At 47.3% G+C, this 14,319-nt stretch overlaps 1 protein-coding gene across 1 annotated transcript; it reads right to left on the minus strand.

The window, feature by feature from the left end:
• Positions 1-10,370: 10,370 nt before the first annotated feature.
• On the minus strand, positions 10,371-12,871 carry LOC148850700 (gamma-glutamyl peptidase 5-like). The gene is made up of 4 exons (XM_088943805.1): positions 12,400-12,871; positions 10,949-11,098; positions 10,702-10,869; positions 10,371-10,586 (listed from the first exon to the last, which is right to left on the minus strand). Exons 1-4 carry the CDS (start codon positions 12,706-12,708, stop codon positions 10,446-10,448), a joined length of 768 nt encoding a protein of 255 aa, XP_088799931.1. The 5' UTR covers positions 12,709-12,871; the 3' UTR covers positions 10,371-10,445.
• Positions 12,872-14,319: the final 1,448 nt, after the last annotated feature.

The following is a 14,319-nucleotide window of genomic DNA, read 5'->3' on the forward strand; positions in this document are numbered from 1 at the left end:
GTTTGAGAGGGCGGGGGCTATAAATAGGGGCCCCCTCGGGCCCTACCTTCACGCCATCCTTTGGATCCTGAGGTCGCATACTTCGCCTAGCTTACTCGAGTTCCTCAGTCTGCTTCGTTCCGTCTTACTCTGGTGAGTCCCAATCGCCGTCAGCCATGTCTGGGTACCCACGTCATGTCTATCACAGGGGCGAAAGCTAGGATGATGATGCTCCCTCGAGCTCGGGGGGAGCTTGGGAGCGTATCCCGGAGGCTTGGGAAGCCTCTGGCGATACAACATCTACTTCTAGGGGAAGGGAGCCTGATACCTTTGGCCCTTCCTTAATGACAGCGGAGAGACTCAGGTCTCTGATCTACTACTTTCGTCTCCCTGGGTACCTGGTTTATAGCCTCCCTACTGACAACTTCCCTTGGGAGCATGGTCCCAATGACATAGTAATCTTTCAGGAACAGCTCGAGCCTGGCTTGCGTCTCCCCCTACACCCCTTGATAGTGGAGGTGCTAAATCATTTTAACGTCACCATTGACCAACTTCATCCCAACGCCATTCGAAACATGGTTGGGACTATATCTTTGTGTTACGAGTATTGTCTTCCTTTAGATCTTGATATTTTTGCTTCTATCCTTTGTATAAAGAATGCTACTTTGTGGTCTGTAACACGAAGGGGTGGCCCTTTCCCATTGCTTGGAGGGGCGCTATCTAGGACCCCGGGGTTGAGCTGGACCTTGAGACTCAAAAAACGATGTTGTCCTGGGCGTCGGTAGGCTTCTATTGCTTAGACTAGTTAGCCGAGGAGAAGCTCGTGCAGACAGGCTTGAGCCTGGGTAGGTCGGTCTTTTAGGTCGCGTAGTGCCTTGCGACTTGTGTACACATGCATTTTGTTTATTATCAGACTAATACCTTGTGGTCTTGTGGCAGCCATCATGTTTACTGCTGATTCACGCCGCCTTCTCTCGGGTAGCCAGAGATGCCAAGCGAAGAGGATGCGCCCCGACCGAACCCCTCTGAGTGGACTAGTGGGACTAACCCTGGGGGAAGCGAACTCCCCCAGTTAGGGGCGGTATCCTTCAACCCCCTTCAGCCCCGTCCTTACCCCTGATTCCCAGTGGGAAACTGGGAAGGGGTAAATGATTATCTAGTAGCCCGTCGGAGGAGCCGGAAAGCAGTTACCAATGATGAAATTGCTCAGTGGGTGGTAAGTGACCTTTTTTCCTCTTCTCTTGTTTTGCCCTTTCCCGCTGTCTTCTGATCTTTCTTTTTTTTTTTTTCTGACAGGTAAATTCTGCCATTCATGCCATGGTTCTCCAGACGCACATCCATCACGTCGACGCTCTCGACCATTGTGCTACCAACCAGAAGCTCTAGGTCGAGCTCGACCGGATCCGGGGTGAGTTCCATCACACCTGCAAGGGGAGCGTGTCTCAGGAGCTGCTCGTCCATGACCAGGAAGCTCAAATCGCTCGGCTTACTGAAGAGAGCGCACACTATAGGGAGGAGTCATCAAGGATGGCGGGGGAGAGGAAGCTTCTCAGGCAATAGGTGCGGGACTTGGAGTTCACTCTTCTGAACCGGACCCAAAATTTCAATCAGATGGTGGAGGCTGAGCGAGAGAAAGCGGTCTGGGACTTTAAAGACTCCCAGGAATTTCATGACCTCCAGGCGAAGTATGGTTCGGGGTCATACCGCTCAGGTTTTAAGCTCTGCCGGTGGCTGGTTCAGAAGAAGTTCTCCCGGCTCAACCTCGATGACATTACTATGAAGGGTCTGTCTCCTGAGACAACGGACCAGGCGGATGAAGAGGAGCCCGATTCTTCGGAGGATGAGGAGGTAGATTCTTGAGGTGGCGTTTCTCTGGGCTTCTGTGGCTTCCGGGTGCCATAAACCCGGTCTTTCACAAGTTGTTAGTTGGGCGGTTGTGCCCTGTGATGATGGAACCTTTCCTGAGCTGTTTAGCTCAGTTATTGCACTTGTCATTTTTTTTTGAATGAAAGTTTCTCCCTTCTTCTGAGTATGATGGACTTCCTTTATTTTTTACCAAAGCAATCTCATCACTTGAGCTGTTAAAGTTACATACTTGAAGTAGGGTTCTTTGGTAGGCGTTATCCCGATTTGTCACATTTAAGGCCTCTATGTTATATCACAGAGTGATTACAACGTATGTCTGAGCTAAGCATTGGTTGGCTATTTCTCAGTCCGACCAACGTATCAGGATGAACTATGCTTTGTGGGGTTTGAACCCGAGCTACTTACGCTTTTAATATTTTATACCTTGCCTTTGCCACTAAAGTGTCTTTTCTTCACGCTGAGGTCTTTGTTAGTTCGGTGTTTTGGCCTTAAGCTTTGGGAGGGACCCGTAGTCCGCTCTTGGATTTCTCCCAGGCTGAAGTGGCGATTGGGGTCTTCTTGTACTGAGGTCACGTTAGCTCGGTATTCTGGCCCTTAGGCTTTGGAAGGGACGCGTGGTCCCTTGATTTTTACAGGTAATATTGCCTCAGGTTGACAATATTCCATGCTCGAGGTACTTGTTTCCCTTTGAGGGTCTCGAGCTCATATGTTCCTTCCCCGAGCACTCGTTTCACTCGGTAAGGACCTTTCCAGTTGGACCCGAGCTTGCCAACACTGGGCTCAGGCACCATAACTTTACGAAGGGCCAGGTTGCCAACACGGAGGTTTCGCCTCTTGACCCTGGTGTTATAGTACCGAGCTACCCTCTGCTAGTAGGCTGCGGTCCTAATGTACACGAGGTCCCTCACTTCGTTGAGTAGGTTGAGGTTGGTACGTAGCTCATCTTCGTTTGTTTGCTCGCTGTATGCTTCCAGGCGCAACGTAGGTACTTCGATCTCTATGGGAATCACTGCTTCAGTGCTGTAGGTGAGATTGAAGGGTGTTTCTCCCATGGCGGTCTTCTCCGTGGTTCGATAGGCCCATAAGACACTAGGCAGCTCATCTGCCCATAATCCTTTAACTCGGTCCAGCCGTGCCTTTAGTCCGCAGAGGATGGCTCTGTTCATGACTTCTGCCTGACCGTTTGCTTGAGGGTGCGCGACTGAAGTAAAGTTCTGCTGGATCCCCATGTCACTGCACCAATCTTGAAATTTGATGTCCTCGAACTGTTTTCCATTGTTGGAAATCAATACCCGAGGTAGTCCAAAATGACATACAATGTTCTTCCAAAAGAAGTTTTGGACATTTCGGGCTGTGATCGTCACGAGGGGCTCAGCTTCTACCCACTTGGTAAAATAGTCCACCGCCACTACTAATTCTTCCACTCGTTGCTGGCGGGAATGGCTCGAATAGATCGATGCCCCACTGTGCAAAGGGCCACGGGCTGGTGAGATACTTGAGGTCGGTAGCGGGTTGGTGGTGAATATTGGCATGTCTCTGGCATTTGTCACATTTTCTGACGAGATCAATAGCGTCTGCCTTCATTGTTGGCCAATAGTACCCTTGTCGAAGTGCCTTTTGGGCGAGGGCCCTGCCCCCCAAGTGTGCACCGCACAGGCCCTCATGGATGTCGTGAAGTACGAGCTTGGCTTCGGTAGGTCGCAAGCAGCGCAAGTAGGGGAGCGTGTAATAAGAAGCTCGCGAGCAGGTCAATCCAGCTTGGCTCTGCTTGAACGATGGGAGCGACCTCCTCTGCCCTCCCGAGAATGCTAGGCCGAGGCAAGTCCTCTACGTACACAGTTCTCATGGTGATGTCGCTGGTGTTGGCTAGCCTGGATAGGGCATCGGCCTCGTTCTCTGATCTAGGGATTTGTTTGATAAAGTGTGACTGGAAGTTGAGCAGGGCCTCTCTAACTTTGGCTAAGTAGGCGATCATGGTTCGCTCACGAGCTTCGTACTCGCTGGTGACATAGTTGACCACAAGCTGGGAGTCGCTGTAGATAACGATGTGCTTGGCTTTTACTTCTCTAGCTAGAGCTAGTCCATCTATCAACGCCTCGTATTCTGCTTCATTATTGGGTGCTCCGAACTCGAAGCATAGCGCGTACTCCAGTTTTATGCCACTTGGGCCGTGCAGAACTATTCCGGCACCGCTGCCCTGTTGGTTCGAGGAGCCATCTACATGAAGGATCCTGGGCTCCTCATCCCAGCTCGCGGTTGGCCGACCTAGGAGAGGTGTTACACTGGCTACTACTTCACAGGGTTCGGACTCGACCAATTCGGGAGCTCCGAGCTCACCCGAGGTGGGAGCCTTGCATTCAACCAGACTGGGAACTTTGGAGCTGAATGTGCATTCGGCTATGAAATATGCTAAGGCTTGGGCCTTAATGGTAGTTCGCGACTTGTACTGAACGTCGTACTCGCTGAGCTCAATGGCCCACTTCGTCAACTGACCAGAGACCTCAGACTTAAGCAAGACTTGCCTCAGAGGTTTGTCGGTAAGGACGATAACAGTATGAGCTTGGAAGTATGGGCGAAGCTTCCAAGATGCAATTATCAATGCGTATGCTAGCTTCTCCATCTCCGGGTATCTCGTTTCTGATCCCTGCAATACTTTACTAACATAATAGATGGCTCGTTGGACCCAATCTACTTCCTTTATTAGTACTGAACTGACCACTTCGTCGCTTGCTGAGAGGTACAGCTCTAAAACGTCGCCCTCCTCAAACAGGGTTAAGATCGACACACTAGAGAGGTAATTCTTGAGCTCGTCAAACGCGAGCTGACAGTCTCAGGTCCACTCGAACCCTTTGCTCTTGATTGCCTTAAAGAATGGCAGACAACGGTCCGCCGATTTGGACATGAAGCGGCTCAGGGCGGCTATGCGGCCATTCAACCTCTGAACCTCCTTCAACTTACGAGGTCGTCTCATGTCTAAGATGGCCTTAAACTTATCCGGGTTGGCTTCAATGCCGCGCCGGTTAACGATGTATCCCAAGAATTTACCTGAGGTCACGCTGAACACACACTTGTTCGGATTTAATCTCATGTTAAACTTACGCAAAATTTCAAAAACAGAATGCAAGTCTTGTATTAATTCATATGAGAGTTGAGTTTTTACGACTATGTCGTCTACATAGCATTCTACTTTTCTACCGATTAACGATGCAAATAATTTATTTACAAGTCTTTGAAAGGTTGCCCCTGCGTTTTTCAACCCGAAGGGCATAACCTTGTAACAATAGAGGCTGAACTCTATGATGAAGACAATCTTTTCTTCGTCTGCCGGGTCCATCTTGATCTGGTTATAGCCCGAATAGGCATCCAAGAAGTTGAGCAACTCATGCCTTGAGGTCACGTCCACCAAATGGTCGATTCAGGGGAGCGGGAAGCAGTCTTTCTGTCAAGCCCGGTTCAAGTCGGTGTAGTCGATGCACATGCGCCACTTGCCGTTGGCCTTATTTACCAGGACGGGGTTGTCTACCCAACTCGGGTATTGGACTTCTCTTATGAAATCCACTGCGAGGAGCTTTTTGACTTCCTTGTCGACTCTTTTCCACCGCTCCGGGGCTAGGTTGCGTTTCTTCTGTCTAACGGGCCTAACTACGGGATCAATGTTCAGCTTGTGAGTTATGAGTTTGGGGTCTATACCAGACATTTTTGCCGTGGACCATGCAAAAATATCTAAATTTCAAAGTAAGAAACTTACCAGTTCGGATCGTAGGGACTCTTGGACGGAAGCACCGATCTGGAGCGTCCGAGCTGGGTCTGCTATCGAGGTCGGGACCGCGACTGTTTCTTCAATGGGCGCGCTCGCTCTTTCCCTTGCTCTGTGGGTCGTTCCAGTTCGAGGTCATCGGTCACCTTGGTTTTCCCCTTTAGGGCAGCAATGTAGCACTTGCGGGACTCGAGTTGGTCGCCCCGCGCTACTCCCACACCATAATTCGTTGGGAACTTAATAGCCAGGTGGTAAGTGGAGACCACCGCCCATAGGACATGGGTGATCGGTTGACCTATTATGGCATTGTAGGGAGAGGGGGTCGCTACCACCAGGAAGTTGTGTTCGAATCTGACCACACAAGGCCATGTGGCGATCTCTACAGGTACCGTTATTTTCCCAAGGGGGCGGACTTCCTCTCCGCTGAAGACCACTAAAGGGGTGTCTGTAGGCCTCAGATCACTTCTCTGCAACTGAAGCTGGTCAAACGCAGCTTTGAAGAGGATGTCGGCTGAGCTGCCTGAGTCCATGAGTACGTGCCTGACCTCGAAGTCGTTGGTCCTTAGCTTTATCACGAGTGCGTCATCATGGGGGTAGTGGACCCCTCGCGCATCGTCTTCTGTGGAGAAAATTGGATCTCCCGTCTTCGGTCGCTTTGGGGGGTTCTGCTATTCCCGGATGACCTCCCAAACTGATGTCCGAGCTGTTGCTGAGGTGCAACCTGCAACGGTCGAACCTCCCACTATCATTTGGATGGTCCTTGGTACTGGCCTCTCCTCCGGAGGCTGCCTCTGCGGTTGTTCGGCCGGTCTGCTGCTGGACTCCGGAGCATCTCTACCGTGCTCCCCTGGCCGACCTGTTTTATTATTATTATTATTATTATTATTATTATTATTATTATTATTATTATTATTATTATTATTATTATTTTGTACAAAGTTTCTCAAATATCCGTGACGGATAAGCTTCTCTATCTCGTCGCAGAGGTTTTTACAACTCTCGGTACTATGACCGTGGTCTTTGTGAAAACTACAATACAAACTTTTATTTCTTTCATTGGGGTTCCCCCTCAGACGGGGTGGCCACTTCACGTATGGGGCATCCTTGATCGCCATCAGGATTTTGGCCAGCTTCGCATTCAGTGGGGTGTAATTAGCTTGGTCTGATGCAGGAGCTCAGAACAAATGACCCGGCTTCGCACCCCGAACTATTTCCTTTTTTCTTCGGGTGTCCTCTTGACTGGAAGGCTCTTCTCGTTTCCTTTTTTCGAGTGCGCCCTCACCCTTCTGGTTGATCTCCTCTTCGGTGGCTATGAACTTATCCACAAGTTTTAGAAACTCGGTTATGGTCGCGGGTTGGTTGACGACAATGTGCCACTTGAACTCTTTGTGCTTCACACCCTTCTTGGCCGCTGCAAGGCGTACGGCGGGATCCAGGCGCGGTATCTGCATACAAGCGTCGTTGAACCGCTTGATATAGCTCCGGATGGACTCTCTCTCTCGTTGTGCTACGTTGCATATGCTTTCTTCAGTTCGCGGGCAGTGTTTGCTGGTGACGAAGTGGGACGTGAAGGCTTGCGCGAACTGTGCCCAACTTTTTATTGACCCGGTCGCCAAGTTTCGGTACCACGTGCGGGTTGCTCCCCTAAAAGTAGTGGAGAAGTCCATGCACATGCACGACTCGCTGGCTTGTGCTAGGAGTATCTGTGACTGAAAGGCGTCTACATGATCATTCGGGTCGAACGACCCGTCATACTTATCAAGAGAGGAGAGCTTGAAATCCTTGGGCATCGGGATTGCCAGGAGTTTGGAAGATAGGGGGGACGGAACTGAGAGAAGGGGAGCTTTGGCTTCGGCTGAGCTTACCTCTTCTTTGCCCATGAGCTCGGGCAAATCGCGGGTGGCAGATCGGCGCCTTTGCCTCTTGACGGGCTCAACGTTTGTGCTGCTCACTTCCGCGCTATCCAAGATAGTTTGCGTTGGGGGTAGCCCAATCCGCTGGTGATGGATACGGACAGAAGGATCCTACTTGGGATTTGTTGCCAAGATCTCAAACCGGTTTTCGAGGATCGGGGTTCCAAACTTTGACTGTCGAGGCGACGTAAACCTGCCAAGCCGGGGTCCTCCCGACCTGTCCGCCTGCGGCGAGATCGGGGTAGCCGGTCTCTCCCGTCTGCTGTGGGGGGAGGCCTGGTTTTTTGGGAGGTTTTGGGGGGCCTCTCCTCGGTCAGAGTGCTCGTTCTGGAGGCGAGATTTGGCTTGCTACGAAGCTAGGCGCTGAGGCGAGAGCTGAGGCTGCTGAAGTTGAGGTTGGGGCAGCTGGGGGAACTGCTGCTGATATTGATACTGGGAGACCTGACGCAGTACGTGTTGTTGATAGAGTTGAAGTTGTTGGAACTGTTGCATTTGAGCCTGCATGACCCTCATGCACTGCACCAGGTCCTTCAGCTGGTTCGGGCTGGCCGCTGGGGGCACGACCAAAGGTTCGGTGAATGTTGTTCTGTCTATAGCAGGAAGTGGGGCGACGACAGGTGCCATTGTGAGAGGCATGCTTAAGCTGGGGATTCCGTCTGCTGAGAGGGGGACGGTGAACTGTCCGATACAGACAGTAGGAAGCTGGGGGTGTTCCCTGGAGTTATCCATTTTCGTGCTTCGTCTGACGTTGTTAGAGAAGGCCATGAGCGTTGGATTGTTTCAAGGAAGAAGGAAGGACTGAAAAAGTTTAGAGAGAAAGGCTTTTTGAAGCGATTCCCACAGACAACGCCAAATGATGTAGCGCGATCCGAGTACTCTTAGCTGACCGTTGACTGGCTCCTTGCTGACAACGAGCGGGACCTGAGAAGATGAAAGGAAGGATTCCCAGGGGTTTACCTGGTGGGAATACTCCGATGCTTAAGTTAGTACTGTGTTTGGGAAGTGAAAGGAAAAACGAAGGCTAAGAGTGGAGGTCGTGCAATTTTCCTGTACTCAAGAGATTTTTTGGTCCTTTTTCGAAGAAGTTTCTCCTCTGCCCTGAGGGCTTTTATAGGGGCGCGCCTTGGGGGATTGGACATAATCGCCAATGGACCCCCTGCCACAGCTGTTACCTGCCATTGCTGCGCAGGTGGCCGTTGTGACGTACTCCTTACCCGGGCGAGTGACACGTCTCCAAAGTGACAGGCACGCCTCCGCCCACTAAGAGACGTGGGTGCAGAATGTCGAAAGGACAGGGACTGTGCCGTCAGTGAGGGATATGGCACAGTCTGATTGGTACGACCTGTCAGATAGAAGCTTCCTGTGGAATGCTCGTGCGACCCACTCCCGAGCTACTTTGCAGCAAGCTCGGAATACTTCGGGAGTACCCTTAGTAGAATTAGTCCTCAGGATGGCTTATTTGCTTGGGAGTTCGGGCGAGCTGGTTTTCTTAGCTTGCGAGCTGAAGTTGCCTCGGAATATCCCTTTGGGAGTAGCTCGGAAAACCCAAAGCTTACGTTGTGGCAAGCTGCTTTATGGGCCCGTTACTTAACTGTATTGGGCCACAATGCTGAGCTGTCGCTTACATCGGATCAGTATCCATGTGTCACCGCTTCATAGATCGGGTCAAATCACCCTTCACCAATACACTTAGAGTTCCAGTTCCAGTCCTGGAGGTTGAACACAGCTTAGAGAAGGGATAAAGGAGTTTAGGGTTTTTCTTTTTCAAATAATAGAAGAGAGGAGATGGGAAGTCGAGAGAGAGATTGCACTAGCTGGTGGCGAGTCGACGATAAAGGTGGGGACTGCTGGATTAGGGCGGATATGGTTCTGTTAAACAGAGGAAGAGGGTTTCTTGGGTTAGGGCGGTGTATTATAAGGGTTGGAAGAGAGATGTTACCGCACGCTGATATTTTACATGAAATATCAGCTTCAATTCATTACCCATACCCACAGCACATCCCATGGGGAGATGTTATCGCACGCTTATACGTGCATGTGGGGCGTTTTTGGGGTGTATTCTATTACGTGCAGATGTGACCTCAAAATATGCTATGCTACTACTCCCATAACTTCGTTCCTGCATCATGTCATCATAAACTTAAAGAACCTTCACCGTCTCGTCATTAGCTTTCTATGTGATATTCGAATAACCCTCTTCTATCGGTGTTACAAAATCAAAACCTTTTGAGATCATTATCTCCCTTCCTCTTTAACTATTCTGATTTTTGTGACAGTGAGTCTGGTGTTTCATTTCTTGTGCAATACCCATTATCAAACACTTGGGACTTTAAACAGCAACCCATTTTGGGGATTCAGAAAATGCAAATACAAAATTGTGGATGTTGTTACTTGTGAACGAGGATTGCGCAATTCATCTTTATGATGATTGATGCTACCGCCCTACTACGGCTGTAGATGGTATGGTTGCCATCCATAGAGCATCACAGTTAAGACCGACGTGGGTTGAATGAATCTACGGAATCATAACCGGAAGGTTCCACTCCTAATTTTCATGAAAAACCTTGGGGGATTTCTAAATTCTAATAGTAATATGAGCAGAAAAGCCACAAATACTGAAGCAATGGACGAATATAATTAAACTTATAAGAGGATCCACGTCACCCATAAGCTAACTTGTGGGTTGCGCTATTTTAGTCCACTCTTCCTTTTCTCTGATTTTTAAGCAACCTAATTCCCATATGTTTTTGCCTGGAACCAGATCGAATCATCGACCCTGTAAAAAACACGCAAACTTGCTTCTAAAGACTAAAGCATTTCCGTCGAGAAAAAAAAAAAAAAGCAAAAGGAAGAACTTGATGAGAATATTTACAAAATCTAAATGGATGTAAGCGTTCAACAAATTGTTATTCTTCCTTATAGACGGAACATCAGTTGACAGTTGCTACGTTGTTATTAGTATATACCAATAGACGACTCCCCTTGAGGAAGGTCTTACACAGTCTCTTCCACGCCTCTCTGTCCGGCTCCCGCTGCTCGACGCTCGTCTTCGCCGCTTCGACTTGGGACTCCTGAAATCATAAATTTATTAGAACATTTGCACTGGGTCGACACAGATATGTCTGCTAAGTAAGAAAAAGATGGTTGGTGGGTGGTGGCCGACCGCCGTGGGCAGTGGCTCTCTACCTGGATGAGATTGCGGTGGAGGAGGCGGTCGGCGATGCTGAGAAGAACGTCCTTGGTGTATTCAGGGTGTCCCTGAATGCCCATGATGTGATCCCCATACCTGAACATCTCGACGCGAGTCTTATCAGACCACGCCATCACCTCTGCGTAAGGAGGCAGCTCCCACACCTACACGTCTAACAGAATTAATTAAAATTGCTCAGAGAGGGGCAGCATCACAGTACTAACTCTGAAGCTGATAACTGACCTCGTCTCGGTGGCACTCGATGATGGGGAGGCGAGAAGGCAACTTGAGTGCGGAGAATAGCTTGGAGGGAGCCAGGTTTACGCTTCTTATTCCCATGTCCCACCCCGACACCGCCCGACCCGTCTTTCCGCCCAAGGCGCGGCATAGGATCTGCGTTTTATCAAACAAACACTTACAGACAACTCACAACAGTCTTCGAAGTATTCCAAGGATTGGATTAAACAAAGCTAACCAACCAATTAATTATTTAATTGTACAACCCAAAAGCAGGGCCCTAGTTTGTGGATGTGGAGTGATTCCGGTTAGCTGTTTGTGGAGCATCGAGAAGAGTCAGCAAACAGCCAAGGGACATGGGAAGCACTCCTCTCTCTCTCTCTCTCTCTCTCTCTCTCTGTTAGTTCCAAGCCTCTCAAAACTGGGAGAACTCGAATCTCAACAGAGATGAGATCGGTAAGATTGTTCGACGTGTTGGAGCTGATCGATGATCTCATCTCCAAATGCTGTGATACCATGAACAGATATACCCAATGAGTTGTAGATCATCATCATTGTTACAGATGTACAGTATAAATGAATCTATCAATTGTAAAGTGAAGACTAAAGGAGTCCCATTCAGATTAACACAAGAGTTTTACGTGGCTGATTTTTCGTTATTATCTATAGAATACAGGTGCCCCTCCTCTTCCTCCTCCAAATGAAGAACCTTGGCTCTGCCTGTGGAAGCCTCCACAGTGCCCTTTTGCTTTCCACCTGCCATTCTTTACTTTTTCATTAATTTTTTTTCTTTGTCGGGGTGATCAGAGTCGTATCCTGTGATCGCGTCTCAGCCTGATTGGGGCCATCCCCATTCCCATATCGGATCTGTTCCACGTGCCAGATCACATCTGACCCTGCAATTTCATCGACTCACTCCAGCTAAATACAAAAAAACAAGAGTGAAAACTGACTCCTGCCAGCCTGATATGCCAGCTATCTGATATCTCATCTCCCTTCCTTTAGAAAAAAAAGATCAAAGCTTAAAAAAATGGTTGCAGGGTCGATGCCTGCCGTAGATATATACAATCCTTCTTTGTCGTCATTATTCCTTCATCAAGCGCTTATTATTTTTAGACTAATCTTGGTTCTGTGACCTCTGAGTTTTGTCCCTCCACAAGCCCATAGAAGAGCTTTGTTCAGGCATATTTCTAGTGTTGTTGGGGTATGTAAGATCAATTTCAGTCCAACTGAAAAAAAAAAAAAACTTTTTTTTGTTTTTGTATTTGTCTCTGTCAATGCATGTTTTTCCCAAATTGAAAGATTCGAATCTCCCAAAGACGAATGAGTAATGAGAAAATCGCAGCAAACAACACTCTCGCACAAGAGAAGAGACCAGATCTACAAGGAAATCTGAAAGTAAAATTAACCAGCTTTGTTCTTTCTTTGAAGTGACTAAATTAAGAATACGCTCATACCTGGTGCCCAAAACAAATGCCGAGGACCTTCTTCTTCATGGAGTCAAGCTTCTTGAGGAGATTGATCAGTTTGACGATCCATACATCATTGCTGTGCGCGTCACTGCAGCTTCCGGTGATCACGAACCCATCGTAGTACTCCAGCTCCTCGTCGTCGGGGAATTCGCCGCCGGAAACCTTGTACCTGTCCCACGTCTCTCCGTCGTCTCCCAACATCCCCACAAACATTCCGAAATACCCTCCGTAAAGCTTCTTCACGTAATCCGAATCATCAGCGCAGAGAAGAACGGCAAATCTTTTCTCACCCATTGCTTCAAACCTCTCTTATCGAAATGTCGACGGAGAGACGCCGCTCCTCCCCGACGCTTCTTCACCTTCCCTCACCTCCTCACCTCCTCAGACGCAGAGTGGAAACAAACATGGACTCTGCTGAGCTGCGCAATTGGTCTATTTAAAAGGTAGGTTTCCGAAAACGCCCAAGCTTTCAACTCAAATTTACATATAAACCCCTTCATTTTTTTGTCCTTTCTTGATTAATTTCTTTCTCAATTTTTTACGGCGAGTTCACTGCCCACGTTAGATGCCGCTGATTTTTTAATTTTCAAGTTTTTAGCTGGGCCCCGCATTCGCTTCGATAGTGGTGCGGCCGGTGTCGAGCCAGCGACACCGGTACCTTTTTTAGCTTATCCTTCGTTTTTGTAATCTATGGCCGAATGTCTTTTTTAACTTTTTACACTTTTAAATGGTGGTAAGGTTTTGAGGTTTTTATATTAAATCATTAAAAACTTTGTGGATCTTTAATTTCTTTCATAAAATTCATATTTATTCTAATAAAATTTTCTCTTTCACACATATTAATTTATAATTAGGCAGGAAAAGGTAGGAAAAGAGGGAAAATATTGGGAAATTTATACGAGGTTTATAAAGGTTTCCTACCTTTTCCTTTCTTTTTCTATTTTTTCTTTCAAACTAAATACAACCTTAATGTTTGTAATATTTCCTCTTTTTATTAATTTTTATTTTTCTCTTACATATTTTATAATCCCTTTTAGAGCGTAAATTAGATGGATTGGATTAGGTTAAGGGTCAACCTAAATATAAACCTTAATTTAGATCTAAATTGATGTCTAAAAACCCAAATTTACCCACTATTACACGGGGTGAACCAATTTAAACAAAACCATTGCTCCTTTGTTTTTTATTAATTTAATTTAATGTAGTATTATTTAATAGATTGTTCCATTCAATAATAAAATGTAAAAAGAAATAACTTAACGTGAGTTTTTGATTAGCTTTATCAATTCAATTTTAATAACTCTTTCTTTAACTTGGTTATTAATCTCATGCTAAGCACATTTTTTTATGCTTTATAAGGCTACACAATGGGAGGTAGCCATTACCCCAACCCAAGTCTTTGCTACAACTAACCACATAATGTATAAATTGATCCACCATCAAGGTTCACAGTACCGATATGTATCGGGCCTCAGGCACTTCCCGATATGCCCCTATAGAGGGTGTATCAGGGTTTCAACGGGTTTAAGGGGTGAGCGGACCTTAAACCGGCCCCTCTTAACCAGGTTTGGAAAAAAAAAAAATTATCAATACTGCCTGATACGCCTTTACCGATGTATTAGGCATGCCGATATTTTGAACCTTGCCCACCATCGGTTGATTTATATGCTTCTTATAATATATAAGCTATATAGAAAAGAAAGTTTTGAAGCTTTATAACTAAAAAAGAAAAGATTTTTTTTCTACTATTCTACACGTAAAAAAGTAGAAATTCAGCATCCCATGCATCACATTGTTTATTACTAATAAAATAAAGAAAAGGAAAAGAAAAATGTAGGAACGCCTTGAAGGTAGAAAACCCTAGTTGTATTCCAATTTTAAAAAATGCCTAGGGGTGATCATGGG

This window comes from Nelumbo lutea, chromosome 5 (assembly GCF_056320005.1).
Source record: "Nelumbo lutea isolate HS-2025 chromosome 5, American lotus-T2T, whole genome shotgun sequence".
NCBI classification, from domain to species: domain Eukaryota; kingdom Viridiplantae; phylum Streptophyta; class Magnoliopsida; order Proteales; family Nelumbonaceae; genus Nelumbo; species Nelumbo lutea.